Source organism: Styela clava, chromosome 7 (genome assembly GCF_964204865.1).
Source record: "Styela clava chromosome 7, kaStyClav1.hap1.2, whole genome shotgun sequence".
Taxonomy (NCBI): domain Eukaryota; kingdom Metazoa; phylum Chordata; class Ascidiacea; order Stolidobranchia; family Styelidae; genus Styela; species Styela clava.
Window position 1 is genome coordinate 979,353 of NC_135256.1, and position 26,786 is coordinate 1,006,138.

Below are 26,786 nucleotides of genomic sequence, written 5' to 3' on the forward strand. Positions count from 1 at the left end.
GCAGAGATGGTCTGTCTCCTTCTCATGAACCTTTAAAACACCAAAATCATGGTTTGGAGCAGTAGTTCTCAAACTTTTTAAGCCGCGCCCCTTTTTTAGAATTCGTCAAGTCTCGCGTCCCACCTTAAAAATACCTATCTAACAATAAGCTACATATAACAGATAGTAAGGAGAAAGTATGTTTTATTCAAAAAACATGTTGAAAATATGTGGATGGAGCGTAAATATCCAAAATAAAGCGCCATGATCAAATCTAATAAACGTTTTAATTTTTAATTAGCTTCACGCCCCTTGAAAAATTGTCCACGCCCACTCCCCCCCCCCATCGTTTCAGAACCACTGGATTAAAGAGTAAATCTCCTCTATGCTGACTGCAACATGTCAGACATTTCATTATGCTGCTGCAATAACACAGCAACCAAGCACCCAACTTAAGAGAACATCTGGTTGGTCATGATCAGTCATCTGTATCTGATGATATCACTGGTTATGTTTAGTCATCTGTAACTGATGACATCACTGGTCATGCTCAGTCCTCTGTAACTGATGACATCACTGGTTATGTTTAGTCATCTGTAACTGATGACATCACTGGTCATGCTCAGTCCTCTGTAACTGACGACATCATGCTCAGCCATCCGGATAAACACTAGTTTGAATCCCGTTCAGTTCAGACAATTTTAGGGAGGGGGGATTAAAAAAGGGGGAACCACCCAATTTGAAATCAGTAGTTTTTTTTTTTTGGGACTTCCGTAGTATGTGTACCAGGTTAGGGTTAGGTCATGATTTTATTCCGATTTTCCTTATTTTAGTTCTATTACGAGTTCGGGTATTGTCTGTGTTAGCCAAGTTAATATTTCCTCAGTCTATAGGTTTCAGTCCCTTTACACAACTTAATGTGTAAAGTAGGCAAACAAAATTAGTTACCTCCATATTGGTACACACACTATTAAGCGTCGTTTATTTTATTCACATCATCTCATGCATGGCCTTTAATAACAAAACCAAATCCAAATCAGAACTAACAAGATCACTTATGTCTGCTGTGTTACACCTGCATGATTTATGCTACCATTCATGGTAGAAATTATAATTATATAATGTCATTTATATATGAAATTTTTATGTTTTTTCTGTTAAACAAATTATAGTTGGTATGATAACTGATTGGGGCTACAAAGTTCATCATTATGTATGTCATAATAAAGTCTGAATTCAAATTTTGAAGTAATAATAGAATATCATTAGGACTAATAATGTGTATTGTTACTCAATAATATTCATCATTGTTTTTCTAGTTCATGGGATGACATGGAAATGAGAGATTACGGATCGCCATCCAACAATAAGTAAGTTGATTATCGGTTGGTTGCTCAGACTTTATAGGGGTGAGGTCTTCATTTCTGTACATTTTAACCTTACCTAGTACCTACCTTTTAACCCCTCCCTCCCTCCCCATCCCCCCACTAATATATGAATACTCACACTCACTAATAAAAGTATTAAAAAAAAAGAAGGAAAAGGAATTAGTGGAAAATTTAAAAAAAGGGGGGATGAAGTCAATTTTTGAAAGAGATGAGTGCTTTTAACCCAAAAGTTGTACCAATGGCTGTAGTAGGGAGGGGACTGAAGAAGGTTCCATAATTTTGCTAATAGCAAGGTCACTTGCTAAGAAAGACAGGTGATCAATCACCTAGTATCGTTACTGCCAGGGATTGTAATCGGAAGAACTGATTTGGTCAGCACTTAGCCCTTGCGACCTTTGGGTAATCAATCATTGATGTTATGGTCTAGCAACTGACATGGGCAAACTACGACCCGCTGGTTAATTCAATCTGGCCCGCCTGATGCTGCCACAACCCAATTTTCATGATTTAGCTTAAAAATAGCTCAAAGAATTTGTTGAGATTGCGATTAAATTTAGTTTGGCCACAAGGCCTATTGTTTTCAACACTTTTGTAATAGTTTGAATATTGTTCATAAAATGTAACTTTTCACGTCACACTTGCATGGCCCGCCAGTCTAGGTGGGCAAAATTTTTGGCCCCCGGTCTAAAATACCTGGCGCATCGATGGCCTAACAGATAAAGCGGGCAATGCCAAGCCGGAAAGATTTCGATCTCCGAAGTAATATCTCCATTTGAACAGTGTCTTGTTTAAAGCATTAGGCCTTGAATAAAAAAATTATCATTCGAATATGTCCATACCTAGCAGCACTTCTAGTGGTGAGTCTCATTAACTGTTGTTTTCACAAAGCATGTGCATTTGATTATTAGCATGACATGGCAGAAGTTGAAAAATAAATTTTAATTGATGGTTTTCTGATCAAAGTTGAAAGCCATATTCAAGTTTTTCGATAAAAAGTGAGGTTTGCAATCAAAAATTAGAAAAGGAACATGCTTTTCAAGTTAAATTCGACTAATACCAAATGATCCAGCAGAGTTAATTGGATCTATGTATGCACCAAAATATTGCAAAAAAAAGTTATAAAAGTTTAAAAAATAAAAAATACGTCAAGGAACACGGTTTTCAAGCTGAATTTTTCAAGCATTCCTAAAATTTTCGGATCCACTAATAATGTTGTTGCAAATTCAGCAAATTTTTTTTGATTTTCATTGAATTAAGATTGGTCTAGCATGGTCCGACTGTCACACTGAATTTATCTTTGACTTATGCTGGATTTTGGAAATGATTTTTATCTGAGAAATAGAAATCTCTGATTTGGTGACAAATTAGTTTTTGTTCTTTTTGTCGAAAAAATGCAAAGGAACACAGTTTCATTTTGATTTGTAGATTCCAAATTTGATTATGTTCAAACAATTCATGCTCAACAAAGTAAAAACACTCTGTGAAATGCCCACATTAAGTAATGAAACTAGGAAGAACCGAGAGTTTTCTATAGTAAAGGGAAAAGTAAAATTAGTTTCGCGCCTAGCATTGTCGTCCCAAATCGACTGCTCTGTGGCCTCCGGTTGGGAACCGTTGGCATATGGCACTTCACTGACCAGTAGTTTGTTTGGTACAGTGGCTTTCAACCAGGTTTTCTCAATGTTTTTGGTCACACCACTTTATCAGCTGCTCATTCCTGTCAGAAAAATTTTTCTGCTAAAATTTATTTTTTTAAATTTTCCTTTGTAGAATATTTTTGGTTGTTTCCATGACAACTATAACATTTTCTCCTGTTTCTTCGCTTTTTGAAACACTATTTCTAAAACTTTGGCTTGACAACAAATGAAACAAAATGCATTATAGTCAAAAATTATATAAACGCAATCATGTCATTACAGTTATGGCAAATGGGACCCAAATAAAAAGGGAGTTGCGCTTCGATAACCGGTTTCGGTTTTCGGCGTCTCCTTTTACCAAGAAGTGCGATTTTATTATATATTTAAATTTGAGTATGTGCATACTTTCAGGTTGGCGAAGAAATAAATTACTGATTACTTGTGGCTTCCAAAAAACCCAATCTCTTCAGTGCTAAAATATCACGTGAGAGGCTATTGCTGGATTTGTTCGGGGGGTTCGCGTGAACATTGGTCTGCTACAGCATTTCTCCACCATCAAGTCCATGCATCTGGAACAAATAACTAGTTAACTATTCCCGTACCCGACATGAACCAACCGGACAAGAGCCCGGGCCGGTTCATTCCCTCCCCCCTCCTCCCTCATGAATAAATATGAAAACTGTAACTCATCCTATATTTCATTTATATCTTTATTCCTGGCAGTTGAGACTAGACTACAAATAATTCTGTTTGTTTTGTTTTTTAGAGTGAACAATGGATACTACTAACAGTTTCAGAAAGAACCCCACCCCCCCAAAAAAAAAAATTTGTTCCCTTTTTTTTAGAAAGTAACTATGCTCGTTGTAAATGTACATTTATCATAGGATAACACACGATCATACATGGCCCAAGTTTATGTACTTAAATTACTGTTGAAAATCAGTAAAATATCTTGAATTGCCGGAAGTAATATTTTCATCCCATAAATATTTGGAAAAATAGGAAACTATGAAAAATCAAACTCCTATTTAGTCCTTGGTTTGTCAGAATTGCTTGCAACTTTTATTAAATAAATTTTGATTAAACTTAGATAAAACTTAAGATTAGCGCGAGTCTTAAACTGAGTAAAATTTATATCAAGCCTCTGATACAAAAACAAAAAATTTAGTCCTTGTCCAGTGGTCCCTCGTAACCTGAGGAAAAAAATTTTGGCGTCAATTTGAAACTAACTCCTAGTTATGAGTAAAAGGTATATGGAACGTCTCGTACAAAAACGAGCTTAAAATATATAAAAAAAATTTAACATTACTGTGTTACATTTTAACGGTAAATTTCTGTCATTTTTTCTTTGGCCATGGATGATTGTTTGTAAAGTGATTTCCACTGTTGGTTGGTGCCTTACGAATCTCATTGTTTTTTAAATTTTTTGTTATTTTTGGGTGGTTTCCATAGTAACAGTATTCTTCCTAGATGTTTTTTGTGTGATTTATAATTTTTTCCGATTCAGGAATTATTTCACGACCGTGCTTTTTCTGATTCTACGAATTCTTGACCGAAGCCAAATTATTGTGATTTTGCCGCCTATTTTGTTTAGAAATATTTTAAAAATTTCAAAATGTTTTATTTTTTAGGTTAAATTGCGTATATTACTGAAAAAACACATCTTTATAAAATTCAAATTTTTTTTTTGTAAAATTTTCACAAAATAATATCATTTCTGTAAAACTCGTTTTTGAAAAATTTATCATTATTATCCACGGCCAAGTGTGGCATGATAGTATAACATGCATCATTAGCAAGACTTATCACTGGCCCAAACATAAATTTCCTGATATCCCTCAGCAGTATTTTGTACATCTTTGTGCATTGTTATTGTTACCATAGCAACAGTGCATTTTATTGTTACCATAACAACCTGTTTTCGCTTCCTTGCCCACCCGCTGCGTCATCTGCAATAATTTTTAATTTTTTTCAGTTGTCATGGCAATGCGCTTGTATATTTTGAAGCATCTGTCTGATTTCTTATATCTCAAGATTTTTTGCAGCTTATTCATGACATGAATTTGATTTCAACACAAAAAATAACAAAATTTCAGCCAAAACAGCAATTTTTGAAATACAGTTTATTATTGTTTATGTAACATTATCGATATGTTCCCAAAGTTTCTCGTCAGCCAAAATCTCTTTTTATATTGTTTAATTAACATTCCTAATATATGATGCAATAATCAGCATTTTTTAGTATGTTTCCATAGTTACCTGACACACTATTTTTTGAAACAGTTCCCATGGTTATCTGACATCTTCTATTCCGCAAAATTTTCTGAATGTTACCCTAGTAACCTGATTTCATAGTGATTTCTTTATTCACGCTATGATGCGATAATTAACATTTAGAAATGTTTCCGTGGTAACCTGATGTCATAGTTTTGCCTAAATTTATAATATATTAGTTTCCATGGTAACACTTCATCACTTTCATTTGTATCATCACATCTTTAAATTTGTATTATTCCACTAACTTCTGTGTATTGTGATTTTCCCTTTTTGGTAGTCGTCATGGTAACGAGTTAAGCACTTAATTTTTTTTAAATAATTTCTCACCATTGTGAAGTTTTTTTTATAAAAAGCATCCAAATCTTAAACTTTTTTTTGTTCATTTTCCAAATATTTATCTAAGAAACCTAATTAATGTAGCCTTTTTCCTGCGCTTGAATATTGGCAGAATAATCCTATGTAAAAACATGTTCCAATTCTGCCAATTTTAACTTAACATTTCAAAGTCCTAAAGATGTGAATATCTAGCGTGGGAAAGGCATAAAATCCTATATTATCCATGTCCCATGTGTAACCAATCATTATTTTTAAGGTTAACAATATGTTGTATTTGTAACCACCATAAACGGTAGCTTAGAATTGGACTGATTTACCATTTAATTTGAGAAACCTTTTTTTGGTTCTGCTTACCGTATATGCTCGTTTTACCGCCTGATCTTGATGGAGGGCCCTTTTGAATAGCTGCCCGTGTGAACAGAAGATAAAAATAAATAAGGGCCGGTGCTTGAATACCCGCCTGATGTAAAAGTTGATTTTTCAGTGGTAGAGAACAATAGGAAATAAGAAGCGATTTTGTCACAACGCTGTTGAATTTTAAGCGCTGGTAGATAACACTCACGCCTTCGGCGTCCAAAAGTCAAAATTTTTGTTATTCTCGTTTAAATCATAATTGAGAACTGGAAATGACAATATATTAATTATTGTAATGATCTTATCTAAAAATAACAAGCGCCCGTGCTTGAATAAGGGCCGGTTTGAATAAGGGCCCGGTTAGTGAGTTTGGTTAAAAAAATATGGGCCCGGGCTACAAAACGAGCAAATACGGTATTTTTCTACTGTAGTGTAGTTTTTCTACTCAATTTATACATCAGTTGGCTCCATCAGCATTTTCAGTTGGGGGTTCTGGGACGTTTTCCAAAGATATATTTGCACAGGCCTTTAGTATGTTGCCCTACATTAAAAACTTCACAAATCAAATTTTATACACATTGCTGCTTATATTCATTGGCTTTCTGCATTTTTTCCATCAAAATCCCAAATACAGTTGGACATTTACTTTACATGTTTATGTGAAAATACCATCAAATTTTGATACCTAAGTGGTACGCATATTGATTAGATTTTACTGTGTTGATATCGCAGATTGCACATTTTATTTTCAAATCACTTCACTTGAAATATGCTGTGAAAAATTTGGGACTTCGTATTAAAATGATTTATATCTTTCCCAGCAAAGAATAAAATCTTGCATATCATCACATATTGGTAGCTGCTTCTACATGATTTTGTTCAGAGCTAAAGCCATGAGTAAACGTCGCATGAAAAACGTAATCCCTGAATCTGAATCAACTATTATTCCCATATCTGGTTTAAACAGACAAGAAGTCATGATTTGTGTAGCGATTAGGCCGTGTGATCAGCTTTCCTTTCCCCCTCGGGGGAATATATATATGAAATTGCCAACTTGGTACTTTGAATGAAACTTTCTAAACAAAATTTTTATTTTGCTGATTAAAGGCTTCATAAACATTACCAATGCTTAAAGAATCATTTTACAGCAATAAAGTTAAAAATTTGCATTTAATTTCAATATGAAATTGCTTTAGTTATTCTGTCAGCTCGTTGTTTGAATTATTATTATTTTTTATATTTGTGTGCGAATATCGTAGAAATAATATTTAAGAGTTATTTTATTTTATATTTCCTGAACCACCCACCCGGTACCCCAAATCCCCCCCTCAAAAAATATCCAAATGGACAAAAATATTTTCGGTACAGTAAAAGTTACAAAGACCAAACTAATTCTTGTGGGTACTCCCGTAGTATGTGTACCAGGTTAGGTTTAGGCCATGAGTTTATTCTGATTTTTCTTATTTTAGTTCAATTACGAGTTCAAAGACTGTCTGTGTTAGACAAGTGAAAATACCCCCTGCCCATAGGTTTCAGTCCCTTTACACAGCTTGATGTAAAGTAGGCAAACAAAATTAGTTACCTCCATATTGGTACACACACTTCTGAAGCGCATTCTTGTGGTATCTGCTTGTCAAGTTCAACTTCCAAACCTTGGTTCAACCTCAATCGTAAATCTCCAATTTGTAATTTTTAATTGATGGTGTTTCTCTGGGACCAATGCACCCCAATGAAAACTCCAGGCCAGTTTGAAATATCATATGGGTCTGAAAAACACTTGATCTAAAACTTTTCGAAATGTTTCAATTTTGGTAATATATAGACGGGGAGGGACGCCTAATGCAGTAGTGCTTCCCAAAGTTTGAGTCACCAAAAAAGATTTGGGAACCATTAAGGGATTGCCGGTAGCTTAATGTCCATTTTTATATATATGTATAAATCTCCTATTTGCTAAATCATCTAGATGAAAATTGATTTTTGTTGAGTTGTTCTTAAAATAAATAAGTATGTGATTGGGCAGAATAATCTCATTGCAATCACATGCTGCTATTTTATGCTTCATTGATTGTATATTTCTATGATTTATACTGGTGTTTATTAACAGCTTTTTTGATATTATTGTGGCCGCAGATTTCCTTTGGTTTATAAGATTCACAGATATGACCTTGAACGGAATTCCAAGGTCATAAATAAAAGGTTTTCGGGAAAATTGTTTCATTTTCAGTAGTATCTCCTTAAACTTACAGGATAAACAAGACACGTGAGGGCGATGCTCAAATGTAAAGGCACAAAGTTCCGTTACTGTCTCAAGGTCAGCAAAATATGGCCCGCGGGGCAAATTGCTTTTTTGTGGCCTTTGAACGACCAATGAATAAAAACAAAAATATCTCGAAAAAACCTTAATACCTTAAAACCCCAAGGTTTGTTATAACAGCCGACTCCGTGCGACCCGTTGAACAACTTTAGCGTACACTACTAAACCATTGGCAGATATTTGTATTTTTTAGCAGAACAATTTTGATTTATTTCAGAATTATTCTTAATCCCGATAAACGTCGGGAAATAACGTCATGTAATCGGTAAAACGAGAATGAATTATCATATACAGGCAGAACCGAGCAGATGAGATGAGCTTGAAGAGACGTTTTGTGACTTTATTTTAGTAAAAACACTCCTGTTTTTAAGTGTTGGCCATGTGACAGCAGTGACGAACCTCAGAGCTGACTGAGCGCCGCGCGATCCAGTTTTTATTTTATATCTGGGTCCGAGTTCCCAACTCAGACGGACTTGGTTGTTCTTTGACGGAAGCACTAGGCCTGCTCATGCTACCAATAATAATTTTTTTTCAAGTATAACAATTCATCATACAATCAATGAGTGTAGAAAAAAGATGACCGAGGTAAACTGAGAGAAAACGCATTTTCTTATATACTAACAACAACAACGTTAAACCACAGTGTCTGGTGTTTTCAAGTAATATCTGTCACGAAGGAATATAATTTTAAGCAACATTACAAAACCAAACACGAGAAAAATGGTACTCCCGTGGTGTGTGTACCAGGTTTGGGTTAGGTAGGCTTACCATACGTCCCGCTTTTTATCTTCATGTCCCGCCATTTCGACAAGTCAGCTAAAATTCCCGCTTTGGCGTTCAGCCATTCAGCATAATACAGTAACATGTTCTCGTTACTGTTGTTGCTGTGTAGCGCAACGCTAGTCTACTTACTGAAGGTGAATGCGTGATTTTGTTTGTTTCGTTGTTTCACGATAACACTGTTAAAATCAATTGTGAATGATTCTGTTCGGACGTTCACGTGAATGTAACATTGAACAACGTCTTTTTGAAGGTGTTATCTACTGAAAAGCATGCTTGGGCGAAAAAGTTAATTCTCAATGCTTGAAAACGGCAGTCTATTTTATTATTCTTTATTCCCTCTGCTGTACAAAAAAAAATCTAAATTCCGATCATTTGTATCGTTAGCGTCTATTCCTTACTATTTTTCAAACTGAACCCGATATTTAGACAGAGAATATGCGCATGAACTCTCGATGACAATATGGTCAATGAAGATAGCCGGGATGGCTTTAAATGTAGGCCCATGTAGTAAAATCGGAAACTGTAAAGTTATAGGATCACAGCTAAGGGGTCGTGTCTTTGAAGACGTCCCGCTTTGAAGTCAAAAAAATATGGTGAATCTAGGGTTAGGCCATAATTAGCTCATAGTCATCAGTCCTTGTACACAACTTGATGTAAAGTAGGCGAACAAAATTAGTTACCTCCATATTGGTACACATACTTCTGGAGCGCCGAAGGTCGCATAACCTGAACCCTAACCTGGTACACAACCTGAGTTAATGTTGTGCGCCATCTTGGAGCGCATACTTCAGGAGGTCCAATCATTGTTTATTAGAAAGTGATACCAAACAAATTTTATCAAACCTAACTTAAAAGTTCAATTGGGAGATGGGTCACAAAGACTTACATACTTATCCCGAGGAGAGGAAACCCGATAAAACGGCTTATATTATACTTATAATCATACGGCGAACCACCTCTCGTCCAGTGACCGTACCAGTTCATGTCGGGTATGGAATTAGCTACGGTAGCCAGTCAGTTATTTGTTTTGGATGCACCCACTTGATGGTGAAAAAGCCCCACCAAACAACCGATAATTTAGTTACAAGCATACAAATCCAGTTGCAAAATCTAGTCAAATAGGCAGCTATGTACCAAATAGCGCTATAGCAGCGGTTCAGCAATCAGTAACGTAGTTTATATTTTCCACTTCTGGATACATTCCGTGCAGTTAGAATATAATATGAAGTGAAGATTGGCATTTTGAGGTGATGAAAGGCGCGGAAAACTATTATGGTTATCCAGTAATCAGAAATAACAGTAATTAATACCGGTATAAGGAAGAAGAAATGTTTGAATGTCTAATATACCCGGGAGACGCCCAATGCAGAAATAAAATCGACTTCGACCACCAACAACCGAGATAACCACGGCAACAGAAACGCATGCACGTCACTGCCAGGTACAACTTTTCAAGGTCACAAGTCATTTTATTGAACAATGTCATTTTATCCCGGGACTCTAATTTCGAGAGCATCATGCACAATATATTCCATATAACCTGCCTCGTTCCATCGCATACCGTGTCAATCATCTCTTAGTTCGTTAATTATTAACAGCTAGTTGTGGTTTTAGCGATTCCCGCATTTAATGTACGTCGCCAGATCGCACGTTTTGTTTGGATTACCTGATACCCGCCATATTATTTTAAAAGTGAACAGTGTTTAGTGAGCTTGCGCCCCTGCTTGTGTAAAGTCCATACCAGTAAGCTGCAGGACTATGGGACATCGCTTCCATGGCGCTTGAAAAACGGTCATTAATTTCAGTTTTTGATCTTTCTTTTTCATTCTCAGTTGGATTAATAAATATAAAAGTCTGCTTGAACTAAATCCTTTGAAACACTTGTAGTCAAGAAGCGTTGAAGTTTCATTTCAACGCAATACATGGTGAGTAATATATTCTGCAATTGTGTATTCACTAATCATTTTATTGTGAAACTAATTTTCTGAAAATATAGAATTTGCAATTTTCAGTGATTGAATGTTATTGACTGTAATATTTTTTATTAGTGGGTACACAGGTTTTTAATTCACAGCGACTGTCTTGGGTTTTTACTTTCTGCAACTGCAACTTCCTGCAAAACCTTGCTACATTAAAATTAAAGTTTTTCTATAATGCTGTTGTAGAACAATACTGACTTATGACCACTTTTTGAGAATTCCAATTTTCAATTTTTTGAATTTTAAACTATGCTCTTTCAGATGCACATAAGCTTGACCCTTGAAACTGTATTGTTTGGAAGATAGCTTTAAATTATGTCATTATGCTGGAGTGCAAGACTGACTTATGTCTCAAAAATTGGACATAATTCTTGGTTTGCTGTTTTTTTTTATGCAAAAATAGCCTATGTCTACAAATTTGGGCAGAAGCTCTAAACTCCCCATAAAAAATTCAAATATACTGGACATAAGTCTTCATGCATGACTGCACATACCTAGTAAGATCTGTTGTGAGTCATGTAGTCTACTAATATAAATCAAATCTTTTTCAACCAATATGTGATATTATATATTTATGCAATGAATAGAATTCATATTTTTTATCTAGTTAATCAGCTTCCTTTAACGAAGTAAGTTCCAGTAATTAAATGAAGAACCAATCACTATTAAGACAAAATATCTTAGAATTGTAAGCATGGGGCATCAAATGTAGCCGATGATAGCTTTTTGCCAATGATGACAATAGGAAAAAGATATCTTGTGGAATGAGAGAGCTCAGAATAGTTGGTACAGCTCGTTTTAGCTACTTGTATGCACGTTGTTATCATTTATATCATAAAATGCTCCATATAATAGTGTTTACTAGGTTTTAAGCGAGGGTGGCCAAACCCAGGGACGCTTCAGCTGCGTTTTATGTGTCTCGCGCCGCATTCATTGAGTATTTAAAAAAATCGCATTTGGTGTTGTTTCGTCATAAAATTAACCAGGAAAATCTTTTGACCTATTGTTGCATCACTAACGTCAATGAATTGACTAGTGTTATGGCTGACTGAGGCTACTAGCAAAGTTGAATAATGTGCTTGATTACTCTAAAATGTTAACTGGCATCCTATCTTTTTGGTCAGGAATATATGCTAACAATATTGGCATCATAGAAAACTAAAAATCGAATGCGAATTTTATTAGCCTGGGTTGGATATGCATGATAGCCGAATATTAATATTAATTCCTGCCACGTTTCAAAGTATCAAATTGCTAATTATCCAGTTGCGGTTAAGACTCAAGTTAGGAACCTAACCCTAACCTGAATATTTCTTTTATTTTTATTTTGAGCGGACGCTATGGCCGTGACTTTGTACAAAAGATCCCGAAATAATTATCTGTGTCTTTTTCACTAGAATTCTGCATATTATGCTGTGACAGAAAATGTCACAAAGTAAGGTGCGATAAGATGTTTGTTGAAACACGCTCAAAGATGCAGCCAGAATTTTCAAAATGGGGGGGACAAAATCAAAATTCGAAAATTTTCACAGTTACCTTATTCTATAGTAATTTAGTCCACTGTTTCTCGATGGTTTTTAATGGGTCTGCATTCTTATTTGAACCCTAATTAGTAAAGATTGATAGCTAATTTTAATTTGATTTATTAGTGAGGGAAAAGATCTTCACATGGCCCGTCTAGGTGGGCACAATTTTTGGCACATGATGATTCTGACAATAACTTTTTTTTGCCCAGAACTGTTTTGAATTCATGCAATCCCTACATATTGTTATGCCAACTTAGGACTCGCATTATACTCTTTAATAGTAAACTGGAAACAGTGCTGATTGTGACAGTGCTGATTGTACTAAAACATACCAACTCAGAATTATGTCTTGCATGATTTATTGTTATATATCAGCATTTTTCAAACTTTTTATCATGCTCGTAAAATTGATAATAGAAAAGTTGTTCAATATCTCTTTTAACTTTGGGCATCAACCGGCTTATCATCCCTGTCCGCTTGTTTACATAGCAACCCTGTCCACCTGTTTGTCGCCAGTTGGTAAACAACTTTCCAACCCAGCGGCGCTGGAAAACAGCTGAGACCAATTTAGTCTCAATTCCAATCGCAGTTTGAGAAACGCTGATGTAATATTAATTTTAACAACTATCAAATATAATCAAGTATGGGCCAACGTGTTTATTCTGTGGGAACATGGCTTGTAAAATAAAGTTACCTTAATCATGATTTTGTACCTATTGGTAGTGAAATCAAAAAATTCATTTCTATACATTTTTTTTTATAAAAGATCATTATAAGATATAAAATTGACCCCGAGCACCAACAGTCGAGATAACCACGGCAACACAAACGCAGATACGTCGCTGCCTGGCCCCAACTTTTCAAAGACACAGTTTTGTTTACCAGTCTAGTGCATAATTATTAACATTTAAGTTTCTTTGAGCCATATTCCCAACCGGCAGCATACCGTGTCAATCACCGTTTAGTTTATTAGTTATTAACAGATAAGACAACAAACTGTATATTTAGTGTTTCCCGCTTCTAATCATATCTTTTGGCGCGGGTCTTTCAACGATCACACGTTTTGTTTGGATTACCTGGTACCCGCCATATTATTTTAAAAAGTAACGGTGTCTAGTGAGCTTGCGCCCCTGCTTGTGTAAAATCAATACCAGTAAGCTGCAGGACTATGGGACACCGCTGTCAAGGCGCTTGTAAAACGGTCATTAATTCCAGTTATTGATCTTTCTTTTTCATTCTCAGTTTGATTAATGAACATAAAAGTCTATCTGAACGAAATCCTCTGAAACACTTGAAGTATTGAAGGTTCTTTTCATCGCAATAGATGGTGAGTAATATATTCTGCAATTGTGTATTCATTGAGCTTTTTTTTGTGAAACTAATTTTCTGAGAATTATAGGATTTGCAATTTTCAGTGATTGAATGTTATTCACTGTAATATGTTTTATTAGTGGGTACACAGGTTTTAATTTCACGGCGACTGTCCTGGGTTTTTACTTTCTGTCTGCAACTTTGCAAAACCTTGCTACATCAAAATCATAAGTTTTTCTATAACAGTTACGTACTGTAGTTATGAGTGGAATCAATTATCATTTCCATGGTGGTGTAGCGTATCGTGCCAAGTGTTAGGAATACGCTCGCCGCCGCACCGCTAATTACCCTGCCAGGGTTCGCAAGTTTGAATTCCATGCTTTGTCAATTATGTGCGAGAGGATTGCTTGACTCCTCATCGCTGTAGGCTGGTTCACGTTGCCGTTTGTCGTAAAAAGTTTATAACTTCATCTCAATGATTAAAACAATGGAAGATCTTGAAAAAATACCTACAGTACAAAAATTGGTCAATCATTACAAGATAGATTCTTCTGAATTTTGTATCCGAAGGCTTGTAAAATCTTATTTGATGGAGATTGATAGCTGAATTAGTTGAGACTGATTTTTGCTGACATGAGTGAGTGAACAGACCCATGATGTCTGATGAGTTTCAACAAATCTCAAAACGCAGATCTTAATTGACAATTGCCATACCCAAACTAAAATCAAATTTTGATGGATTATCGAAGAATGGTTCAAGGAATTTGTTGAGGTTGTGTTTAAATTTATTTTTGGCATTATGATTATTGTTTTCCACTTTTGCTTTTGAAACACGATTCCGAAGAATGCATCTCGTCTGAATTTGAACACATGTTTCGTTTTTCGGAAAATGCGATACTCAGGCGGGGATACTAGGTGAAGACTGTGGATAGTGGGAGGAAGGCGGTCGGGAGTGAGAGAAGGCGTCAAAATTTGACAGCTGAGACAGGACATAATGTACGAAAATTAGCACCCACAAATGAATCAAAATTTGTATTTACCCTTTTTATTTTTATTTTTGTTTTTTATTTATCTTTTTTGATTTCCCGTTTTTTAATTTTTTTTATTTCATTTGCTTTTTCCTTGAATTTCTATGGTAACTAAAACTGAGTAAGACCTATGTACATACCCGCAGGAAAAAAATGGGTCAATGGGATAGATGGCAGATAGTTGCTGATTGTCTAGCAGGGCAGCTACAGGCATTATTTTGCACCCGCAACCATTCGTTGAGAATTGAGACCGGCAATAGTGTTTTATTTTTTGAGTCATGCGCTGATTTAAATCGTGATACTCGAATTTTGAGTTCGAGTTGGACATCCCTACTTCAAGCACTGCATTAAATTAACCGAAAATAAACAAATATCACTACACACTTTTTTTCTTTGTACATATTACTATGAAACAAATTTTTGTAGGTTAGATTTTTTGTATCTAGAGCAGGGTGGTCCAAACCCAGTTTCTCGGGCCACATGTGGCCCATAGCCTCATTCTCTGTGGCTCGCTTCGCACTTCCTGGGGGGTAATTAAAACACTGCATTTGGTGTTATTTATAACCGGTAATAAAAATACCAGAAAAATCTTTTGACATATTGTTAAATCACGATCACTAATGTCACCGAATTGACTAGGTTTATGACCAGCGTAGCTGAATAATATGCTTGGCTAGTCTAAAAAAACTGGTTTCTATCTTTTTTGTCGGGAATATATGCTGACAATATAGGCATCATAGAAAACTAAAAATCGAATGCAAAATCTATGAGCCTAGGTTGGCGTATGCCTGATAACTTAATTTTAATATTGTGGCCGAATATTATAAAACCTGCTGGTATAAAACCTAAACAGTACTGTATTACAAAAAAATGATGACTTTTTCAAGCAGATTTTTAACTGGATATTGTAGGAAAAGTATCACAATGCTTGTTTGATATGTCAGCAAGTTGTGTCGATGATAAAAGAATATAATCTAAAACGGCATTTTAGAAATCCTGTGAGCAATGAGCATTTCCCAAAGTCAAGATTTTTGCTTTTATCAATGTATCAAATCACATTTGCAGAAGCACTTTTTCCGTTATGAAGAGATTCAAATACTAAACTGAATGTATAGAAAAAGAAAGACTTTTTGCACATTTTATTGTGTTTTTTGGTGGCTTTGACATGTTTCAGCTTGATAAATAACAAATAATGATCAATGAAATGAAAAGAAAAGATGCATTTGAAATCAGGAAGCAGTTCAGTCCAGATTTAATACATAAACTGTCCGGTTTCGGCCCGTCCCTGAATTAGAAGACACAAATACAAAAATTAACAATTAGTGCCAAACAGACGGAAACCGAATTCTGTTTTTGATTCTTTTTGGATTCGAATATTTTGGGATTCAAATCCTCTGGATTCTATATTGCCCATCCATAATTACTGGTTAGAAACCTTTTTCTGTTCGGATCCCAAATTGCCCACATTGCTAACTTCGGCTGTATGGATGCAAAGTTTTTAGTACTTTTGTTTTTGTCTATGAAAATTAACCGTTATCATATTATCACTAAAAAGTTGTGCGAGCCCGCTTACTTAGCGGTGAATGATAAAATGGCCCACAATAGAAAATAGGTTCGTGATTGGGTTACGTGAACCACAGTATGATGCCAATTAGTCCAGCAATCTTCTAAAACAGTGGTTCTCCAACATTTTCTTTGTGCAGCCCCAAATTATCAGGGTGAAATCTCACAGCGCACTCATGACAAAAAAAATGCATGTCTTAAATTAAATTCATTTTTAACACTATAATTTATGTATATTAAAGTTTGTAAATATGTAGGCCTAACGAATAAAGGCCAAAGGTCGATTCTTCTTCCTCATCTCTGCCTGATTTTTCTTTGAAATACTAGATAAATCACTCATGCTCGCTAACTTCTGTTCAGAATATAAATTTTCCTATATGACTTGCGATGAGTAATTCTTAATCCTAGCATTGCACGACCAACCACACAACATCAACATGGACTGATAGCTGTCGTTCTTTATATGATTAAGCCATCTTACCAGCTTCCCCCTCCCTGAGAATAAATAATAACTGTGTTTTTCCTGAGCTGTGTTGATTTTATTTTAATATTTTGGGAAAATAGATTTTAAAAAGTACCATTCTTTACTATTTCTTTTTGAATAATTTTTTACGTTTATATAATATATTTTGCAATATATCTGGCAACCCCCTATTTGATGTTTTATAGGTTTGAAAATGGAGCAGGAGATCGGGCCAGCTGTGTCGGTGTCAGAGACGAACATAACCGATTCCATTGTGCAAGACTTGAGCGTGATCAACGCTGCAGAAGTCTCTATGACAGCAGAACGTTCGGAAATCGCAAATGTAGACGAAGCATCTGTGATAGCAGAACAGGCGACTGTGACAGCTAGAGATGCCGTCATTTCTGCGGAACAATGCCACATCGGTAAGAAAATTCTTTCTGAAATGTTGTTTTAACTCTCAAATTTGATCCTCTTAGTCGACTTTTTGACTAACAACCCCCCCCCCCCCCCCCCACCTCTTCTGACGCCTAAAGAGTAAAAATGAGTTTATATTATATTTATCAATATTATTAATGAGATGGGCCAGCCTGCTGAAACGGCACAGGATTTTGATTTTTCATTCATATTTCAATTCAGAACGATTAATAAGAAACACTGAACTTGGTTTTAGTTTAAATCACTTTGCAATGTAATGTTCCTCCGACAAATTCAATGTTTGTAAATAATACCTAATTTCCCACTTGGGACCCCCGATTGTGATACATCACGAACTTCCATATCATTGAGTTATTCTTGAATATTCTTGGCGTATGTGTCTATATCAATATTGCTTCTACCACTGGTATCAAGTAGTTGAAAGTTTGAGAATATTTTCTCGCCTGGTTAAATTTCACTGATAAACCACGAGTCTGTAATTTAACCCAGACAGTGCCGATTTCAAGAATATTGTGTTTCTTCGCGTGTAATACGCATTTTCGTGACCAAATTTTCAACTTCAGAATAAGGGAGTTTGTATTATGTATAGACATAGCCAATGCTATCAAAAAAATATTAATTATTATTCTAATCTTAACTGGTTAATGATTCTAACACATATTAATCTTAAGTGTCTTAATTTAGCAAAGTCTGTTATAATCAGATAATGTTTGTTTGGATAGAAAAAAATACCCAGTCCAACAAGATTAAGCATTATTCGAAGTAGCAAGAGTCTTAAACATCCATTAACTACTGTCATTGTCTCGTCTTGGTCGTTTCCAGTAAGTCATATGCTGAACATTAACATAATATCATTCAATTCTTTTGCGATTCAGAAACCAACATAACTGGTTCCACAGTGCATGACTTGGACATCGAAACTGCTGAAAATGTCTCTGTGATCGCAGAGGTAGCAAACATAGCAGCGAGTAACGAGACGAGTATACAGGCAGAGGAGGTTTCTGTTTCCACTGAGCAAGCAAACGTTACAGCAGCGGAGGCAATTATCTCCGCAAATGTACTTCAACAAACCAACATTAATGGTGAAATATTTTGATACCTCTCATCAAACTTACTTTTATTGTGGTCAACAAGTCGCATGCTTGTGATAGAGGTCTTGAATTTGAGTTCTGGCTATGTCATGTCAATCTTGTCCGGACATCTTTCAGTCCATCTGAACTGGCGCCTTAAGTTTTTCAAATGCAGGAATAGAGAACTGATATTGCCAAGTACCCATGAGTACATCTAGTGTATTTTATAGTGTTAGTTATCGTGGTACTTGAAATTGTGGACTACTGAAAGAATGTGGTTTGAAATGGGGTTCTTTGAACACCCCCGTCCCACCTCCAGTATTTAGTTTTTAGTGTTTTATTCTTCAGAATATTTAATCATGCTAACCTACTGAACACCCCCTCACTTTAAGTATTTATCTAAATTTTTTCTCACTCAAACCTTCTGTGAACACCCCCTCACTTTAAGTATTTTTTTTCAAATTTATACTCACCCTAACCTACTGTGAACACCCCCTGGCTTTTTTTTTTTTTTTCAAACTCATACTCACCCTAACCTACTGTGAACATCCCCTCACTTTCATTGTTTAGTTAAATTTTCACTCACCCTAATTTATTGTGTACACCCCTCCCCCCCCACTCCGAGTTTTTAAGTAAATTTTTATTCACACTAATCTAACCATGAACAACCCTTATTTTGTTATTTAGTTTCGTCAATTCCAAACTCCCTCTGTAATTGGAGCCAAATATGAAATTCTGCAATCCGTTGTGTCGGGAGTATAAATAATAATATTATAATGAATAAAAGGGTATTAGTAAGTCATATGCTGGACATTTAATATAATTTCATTACATACTTTTGTGTTTCAGAAACCAACATAACTGGTTCTACAGTGCAAGACTTGGACATCGAAACTGCTGAAAATGTTTCTTTGGTCGCAGAGGTAGCAAACATATCAGCGAGTAACGAGACAAGTGTGCGAGCTGAGGAGGTTTCTGTTTCCACTGAGCAAGCAAACGTTACGGCAGGGGAGGCAATTATCTCCGCAAATGTACTTCAACAAACCAACATTAATGGTGAAATATTTTGATACCTCTCATCAAACTTACTTTTATTGTGGTCAACAAGTCGCATTCTTGTGATAGAGATCTTGAATTTGAGTTCTGGCTATGTCATGTCAATCTGGGCCGGACATCTTTCAGTCCATCTGAACTGGCGTCTTAAATTTTTCAAATGCAGGAATAGAGAACTGATATTGCCAAGTACCCATGAGTACATCTAGTGTATTTTATAGTGTTAGTTATCGTGGTACTTGAAATTGTGGACTACTGAAAGAATGTGGTTTAAAATGGGGTTCTTTGAACACCCCCGTCCCACTTCCAGTTTTTAGTTTTTAGTGTTTTATTCTTCAGAATATTTAATCATCCTAACCTACTGAACACCCCCTCACTTTAAGTATTTACATTAATTTTAACTCACCCTAACCTACTGAGAACACCCCCTCACTTTAAGTATTTACATGAATTTTAACTCACCCTAACCTACTGGTTACACCCCCTCACTTTATTATTTATTCAAATTTTCACTCATCCTAACCTACTGAGAACACCCCCTCACTTTAAGTATTTAGTCAAGTTTTTAATCATCCTAACCTACTGTGAACACCCCCTCACTTTAAGTAATTAGTCAAGTTTTTACCCTTCTTAACCTACTGTGAACACCCCCTCACTTTAAGTATTTAATCAAGTTTTTACTCATCCTAACCTACTGTGAACACCCCCTCACTTTCAGTATTTAGTCAAGTTTTTAATCATTCTAACCTAATGTGAACACCCCCTCACTTTAAGTATTTAGTCAAGTTTTTAATCATCCTAACCTACTGGTTACATCCCCTCACTTTAAGTATTTAGTCAAGTTTTTCCTCATCCTAACCTACTGTGAACACCCCCTCACTTTAAGTATTTAGTTCAATTTTTACTCACCCTAACCTACTGAGAACACCTCCTCACTTTAAGTATTTACATAAATTTTAACTCACCCTAACCTACTGAGAACACCCCCTCACTTTCAGTATTTATATAAATTTTCACTCACCCTAACCTACTGAGAATACCCCCTCACTTTCAGTATTTATATAAATTTTCAATCACCCTAACCTACTGAGAATACCCCCTCACTTTCAGTATTTATTTAAATTTTTTCTCCCCTAACCTACTGTGAACACACCCTCACTTTAAGTATTTATTCAAATTTTCACTCACCCTAACCTACTGAGAACACCCCCTCACTTTCAGCATTTAGTCAAGTTTTTAATCATCCTAACCTACTGTGAACAACCCCTTAATCAAGTATTTTTTTTAAATTTTCACTCACCCTAATCTACTGTGAACACCCCCTCACTTTCAGTATTTAGTCAAGTTTTTATCCATACTAACCTACTGTGAACACCCCCTCACTTTAAGTATTTATTTAATTTTTTACTCACCCTAACCTACTGGTTACATCCCCTCACTTTAAGTATTTATTTCAAATTTCACTCACCCTAACCTACTGTGAACACCCCCTCACTTTAAGTAATTAGGCAAGTTTTTACCCACCCTAACCTACTGTGAACACCCCCTCACTTTAAGTAATAAGGCAAGTTTTTACCCACCCTAACCTACTGAGGACACCCCCTCACTTTCAGTATTTAGTCAAGTTTTTGATCATCCTAACCTACTGTGAACAACCCCTTACTTAAGTATTTTTTTTTAATTTTCACTCACCCTAACCTACTGTGAACACCCCCTCACATTCATTGTTTAGTCAAGTTTTTAACCATACTAACTTACTGTGAACACTCCCTCAATTTAAGTATTTAATCAAGTTTTTACTCATCCTAACCTACTGTGAACACCCCCTCACTTTAAGTATTTAGTTCAATTTATACTCACCCTAACCTACTGTGAACACCCCCTCACTTTCATTGTTTAGTTGAATTTTCACTCACCCCAATTTACTGTGTACACCCCTCCCCCCCACTCCGAGTATTTAAGTAAATTTTTATTCACACTAATCTAACCATGAACAACCCTTATTTTGTTATTTAGTTTCGTCAATTCCAAACTCCCTCTGTAATTGGAGCCAAATTTGAAATTCTGGAATCCGTTGTGTCGGGAGTATAAATAATAATATTATAATGTATAAAAGGGTATTAGTAAGTCATATGCTGGACATTTATTATAATTTCATTACATACTTTTGTGTTTCAGAAACCAACATAACTGGTTCTACAGTGCAAGACTTGGACATCGAAACTGCTGAAAATGTCTCTTTGGTCGCAGAGGTAGCAAACATATCAGCGAGTAACGAGACAAGTGTGCGAGCTGAGGAGGTTTCTGTTTCCACTGAGCAAGCAAACGTTACGGCAGCGGAGGCAATTATCTCTGCAAATGTACTTCAACAAACCAACATTAATGGTGAAATATTTTGATACCTCTCATCAAACTTACTTTTATTGTGGTCAACAAATTGCATGCTTGTGATAGAGATCTTGAAGATGAGTTCTGGCTATGTCATGTCAATCTGGGCCGGACATCTTTCAGTCCATCTGAACTGGCGTCTTAAATTTTTCAAATGCAGGAATAGAGAACTGATATTGCCAAGTACCCATGAGTACATCTAGTGTATTTTATGGTGTTAGTTATCATGGTACTTGAAATTGTGGACTACTGAAAGAATGTGGTTTAAAATGGGCTTCTTTGAACACCCCCCACCTCTCCCTTTCAGTATTTGGTTATATATTTACTCACCCTAACCTACTGTGAACACCCCCTCACTTTCAGTATTTAGTCAAGTTTTTACTCGTCCGAACCTACTGTGAACACCCCCTCACTTTAAGTATTTATTTAAATTTTCACTCACCCTAACCTACTGAGAACACCCCCTCACTTTCAGTATTTAGTCAAGTTTTTACCCATCCTAACCTACTGTGAAAACCCCCTCACTTTAAGTACTTATCTAAATTTTCACTCACCCTAACCTACTGTGAACATCCCCTCACTTTCATTAAATAGCTGATTTTTTTATTCACCATGACCTACTGTGAACACCCTTTCACTTTCAGTATTTAGTAAAGTTTTTACTCACCCCAACTTACTGTGTACACCCCCCCCCCCCTCCAATCCGAGTATTCAAGTAAATTTTTATTCATCATAATCTAACCATGAACAACTCTTATTTTGTTATTTAGTTTCGTCAATTCCAAACTCCCTCTGTAATTGGAACCAAATTTGAAATTCTGGAATCCGTTGTGTCGGGAGTATAAATAATAATATTATAATGAATAAAAGAGTATTAGTAAGTCATATGCTGGACATTTAATATAATTTCATTACATACTTTTGTGCTTCAGAAACCAACATAACTAATTCTGCAGTGCAAGACTTGGACATCGAAACTGCTGAAAATGTCTCTTTGGTCGCAGAGGTAGCAAATATAGCAGCGAGTAACGAGACAAGTGTGCGAGCTGAGGAGGTTTCTGTTTCCACTGAGCAAGCAAACGTTACGGCAGGGGAGGCAATTATCTCTGCAAATGTACTTCAACAAACCAACATTAATAGTAAATAGTTTTTATACCTCTCATCAAACTTACTTTTATTGTGGTCAACAAGTCGTATTCTTGTGATAGAGATCTTGAATTTGAGTTCTGGCGATGTCATGTCAATCTGGGCCGGACATCTTTCAGTCCATCTGAACTGGCGTCTTAAATTTTTCGAATGCAGGAATAGAGAACTGATATTGCCAAGTACCCATAAACACATTTAGTGAATTTTATAGTGTTAGTTATCGTGGTACTTGAAATTGTGGACTACTGAAAGAATGTGGTTTAAAATGGGGTTCTTTGAACACCCCCGTCCCACTTCCAGTTTTTAGTTTTTAGTGTTTTATTCTTCAGAATATTTAATCATCCTAACCTACTGAACACCCCCTCACTTTAAGTATTTATCTAAATTTTTTCTCACCCAAATCTCTTGTGAACACCCCCTCACTTTAAGTATTTTTTTTAAATTTTCACTCACCTAAACCTACTGTGAACATCCCCTCACTTTCAGTATTTAGTCAAGTTTTTAACCATTCTAACCTACTGTGAACACCCCCTCACTTTAAGTATTTAATCAAGATTTTACTCACCCTAACCTACTGTGAACACCCCCTCACTTTAAGTAATTAGGCAAGTTTTTACCCGCCCTAACCTACTGAGAACACCCCCTCACTTTAAGTATTTAATCAAGATTTTACTCACCCTAACCTACTGTGAACACCCCCTCACTTTAAGTAATTAGGCAAGTTTTTACCCGCCCTAACCTACTGAGAACACCCCCTCACATTCAGTATTTAGTCAAGTTTTTAACCATACTAACCTACTGTGATCACCCCCTCACTTTAAGTATTTAGTTCAATTTTCACTCACCCTAACCTATTGTTAACACCCCCTCACTTTAAGTATTTATTTAAATTTTTACTCACCCCAACCTACTGTGAACACCCCCTCACTTTCAGTATTTAGTCAAGTTTTTACTCACCCTAACCTACTGTGAACACCCCCTCACTTTCAGTATTTAGTCAAGTTTTTACTCACCCTAACCTACTGTGAACACCCCCTCACTTTCAGTATTTAGTCAAGTTTTTACTCACCCTAACCTACTGTGAACACCCCCTCACTTTCAGTATTTAGTCAAGTTTTTACTCACCCTAACCTACTGTGAACACCCCCTCACTTTAAGTATTTATTTAAATTTTCACTCACCCTAACCTACTGTGAACACCCCCTCACTTTCAGTATTTAGTCTAGTTTTTACTCACCCTAACCTACTGTGAACACCCCCTCACTTTCAGTATTTAGTCAAGTTTTTACTCACCCTGACATACTGGTTACACCCCCTCACTTTCAGTATTTAGTCAAGTTTTTACTCACCCTAACCTACTGTGAACACCCCCTCACTTTAAGTATTTATTTAAATTTTCACTCACCCTAACCTACTGTGAACACCCCCTCACTTTCAGTATTTAGTCTAGTTTTTACTCACCCTAACCTACTGTGAACACCCCCTCACTTTCAGTATTTAGTCAAGTTTTTACTCACCCTAACCTACTGTGAACACCCCCTCACTTTCAGTATTTAGTCAAGTTTTTACTCACCCTAACCTACTGTGAACACCCCCTCACTTTAAGTATTTATTTAAATTTTCACTCACCCTAACCTACTGTGAACACCCCCTCACTTTCAGTATTTAGTCTAGTTTTTACTCACCCTAACCTACTGTGAACACCCCCTCACTTTCAGTATTTAGTCAAGTTTTTACTCACCCTAACCTACTGTGAACACCCCCTCACTTTCAGTATTTAGTCAAGTTTTTACTCACCCTAACCTATTGTGAACACCCCCTCACTTTAAGTATTTATTTAAATTTTCACTCACCCTAACCTACTGTGAACACCCCCTCACTTTCAGTATTTAGTCTAGTTTTTACTCACCCTAACCTACTGTGAACACCCCCTCACTTTCAGTATTTAGTCTAGTTTTTACTCACCCTAACCTACTGTGAACACCCCCTCACTTTAAGTATTTATTTAAATTTTTACTCACCCTGACATACTGGTTACACCCCTTCACTTTAAGTATTCAATCAAGTTTTTACTCATTCTAACCTACTGTGAACACCCCTCTCACTTTAAGTATTCAATCAAGTTTTTACTCATTCTAACCTACTGTGAACTCCCCTCACTTTAAGTATTTATTTAAATTTTCAATTACCCTAACCTACTGTGAACACCCCCTCACTTTCATTGTTTAGTTAAATTTTCACTCACCCCAATTTACTGTGTACACCCCTCCCCCCCACTCCGAGTATTTAAGTAAATTTTTATTCACACTAATCTAACCATGAACAACCCTTATTTTGTTATTTAGTTTCGTCAATTCCAAACTCCCTCTGTAATTGGATCCAAATTTGAAATTCTGGAATCCGTTGTGTCGGGAGTATAAATAATAATATTATAATGAATAAAAGAGTATTATTAGTAAGTCATATGCTGGACATTTAATATAATTTCATTACATACTTTTGTGTTTCAGAAACCAACATAACTGGTTCTACAGTGCAAGACTTGGACATCGAAACTGCTGAAAATGTCTCTTTGGTCGCAGAGGTAGCAAACATATCAGCGAGTAACGAGACAAGTGTGCGAGCTGAGGAGGTTTCTGTTTCCACTGAACAAGCAAACGTTACGGCTGCGGAGGCAATAATCTCCGCAAATGTACTTCAACAAACCAACATTAATGGTGAAATATTTTGATACCTCTCATCAAACTTATTTTTATTGTGGTCAACAAGTCGCATTCTTGTGATAGAGATCTTGAATTTGACTTCTGGCTATGTCATGTCAATCTGGGTCGGACATCTTTCAGTCCATCTGAACTGGCGTCTTAAATTTTTCAAATGCAGGAATAGAGAACTAATATTGCCAAGTACCCATGAGTACATCTAGTGTATTTTATAGTGTTAGTTATCATGGTACTTGAAATTGTGGACTACTGAAAAAATGTGGTTTAAAATGGGGTTCTTTGAACACCCCCCACCTCTCCCTTTCAGTATTTGGTTATATATTAACCCACCCTAACCTACTGTGAACACCCCCTCACTTTCAGTATTTAGTCAAGTTTTTACTCACCCTAACCTACTGTGAACACCCCCTCACTTTAAGTATTTATTTAAATTTTCACTCACCCTAACCTACTGTGAACACCCCCTCACTTTCAGTATTTAGTCAAGTTTTTACTCACCCTAACCTACTGTGAACACCCCCTCACTTTCAGTATTTAGTCAAGTTTTTACTCACCCTAACCTACTGTGAACACCCCCTCACTTTCAGTATTTAGTCAAGTTTTTACTCACCCTAACCTACTGTGAACACCCCCTCACTTTCAGTATTTAGTCAAGTTTTTACTCACCCTAACCTACTGTGAACACCCCCTCACTTTCAGTATTTAGTCAAGTTTTTACTCACCCTAACCTACTGTGAACACCCCCTCACTTTCAGTATTTAGTCAAGTTTTTACTCACCCTAACCTACTGTGAACACCCCCTCACTTTAAGTATTTATTTAAATTTTCACTCACCCTAACCTACTGTGAACACCCCCTCACTTTCAGTATTTAGTCTAGTTTTTACTCACCCTAACCTACTGTGAACACCCCCTCACTTTCAGTATTTAGTCAAGTTTTTACTCACCCTAACCTACTGTGAACACCCCCTCACTTTCAGTATTTAGTCAAGTTTTTACTCACCCTAACCTACTGTGAACACCCCCTCACTTTC

At 36.1% G+C, this 26,786-nt stretch overlaps 1 protein-coding gene across 14 annotated transcripts in view; it reads left to right on the top strand.

The window, feature by feature from the left end:
• Window positions 1–8,180, top strand: part of LOC120327733 (prominin-1-A-like) — a 42,182-nt gene extending 34,002 nt beyond the window's left edge. For all 14 annotated transcript variants that reach the window (XR_013477372.1, XR_013477370.1, XR_013477371.1 and 11 more), the window contains 2 exons: window positions 1,299–1,349; window positions 3,771–8,180. Coding sequence is in view for 9 of the 14 variants with exons in the window: in XM_078114650.1 (XP_077970776.1) it covers window positions 1,299–1,349; window positions 3,771–3,792 (73 nt within the window). In the remaining 5 variants the exon portion in view is untranslated. The remainder of the gene's footprint in view (window positions 1–1,298; window positions 1,350–3,770) is intronic.
• Window positions 8,181–26,786: the final 18,606 nt, after the last annotated feature.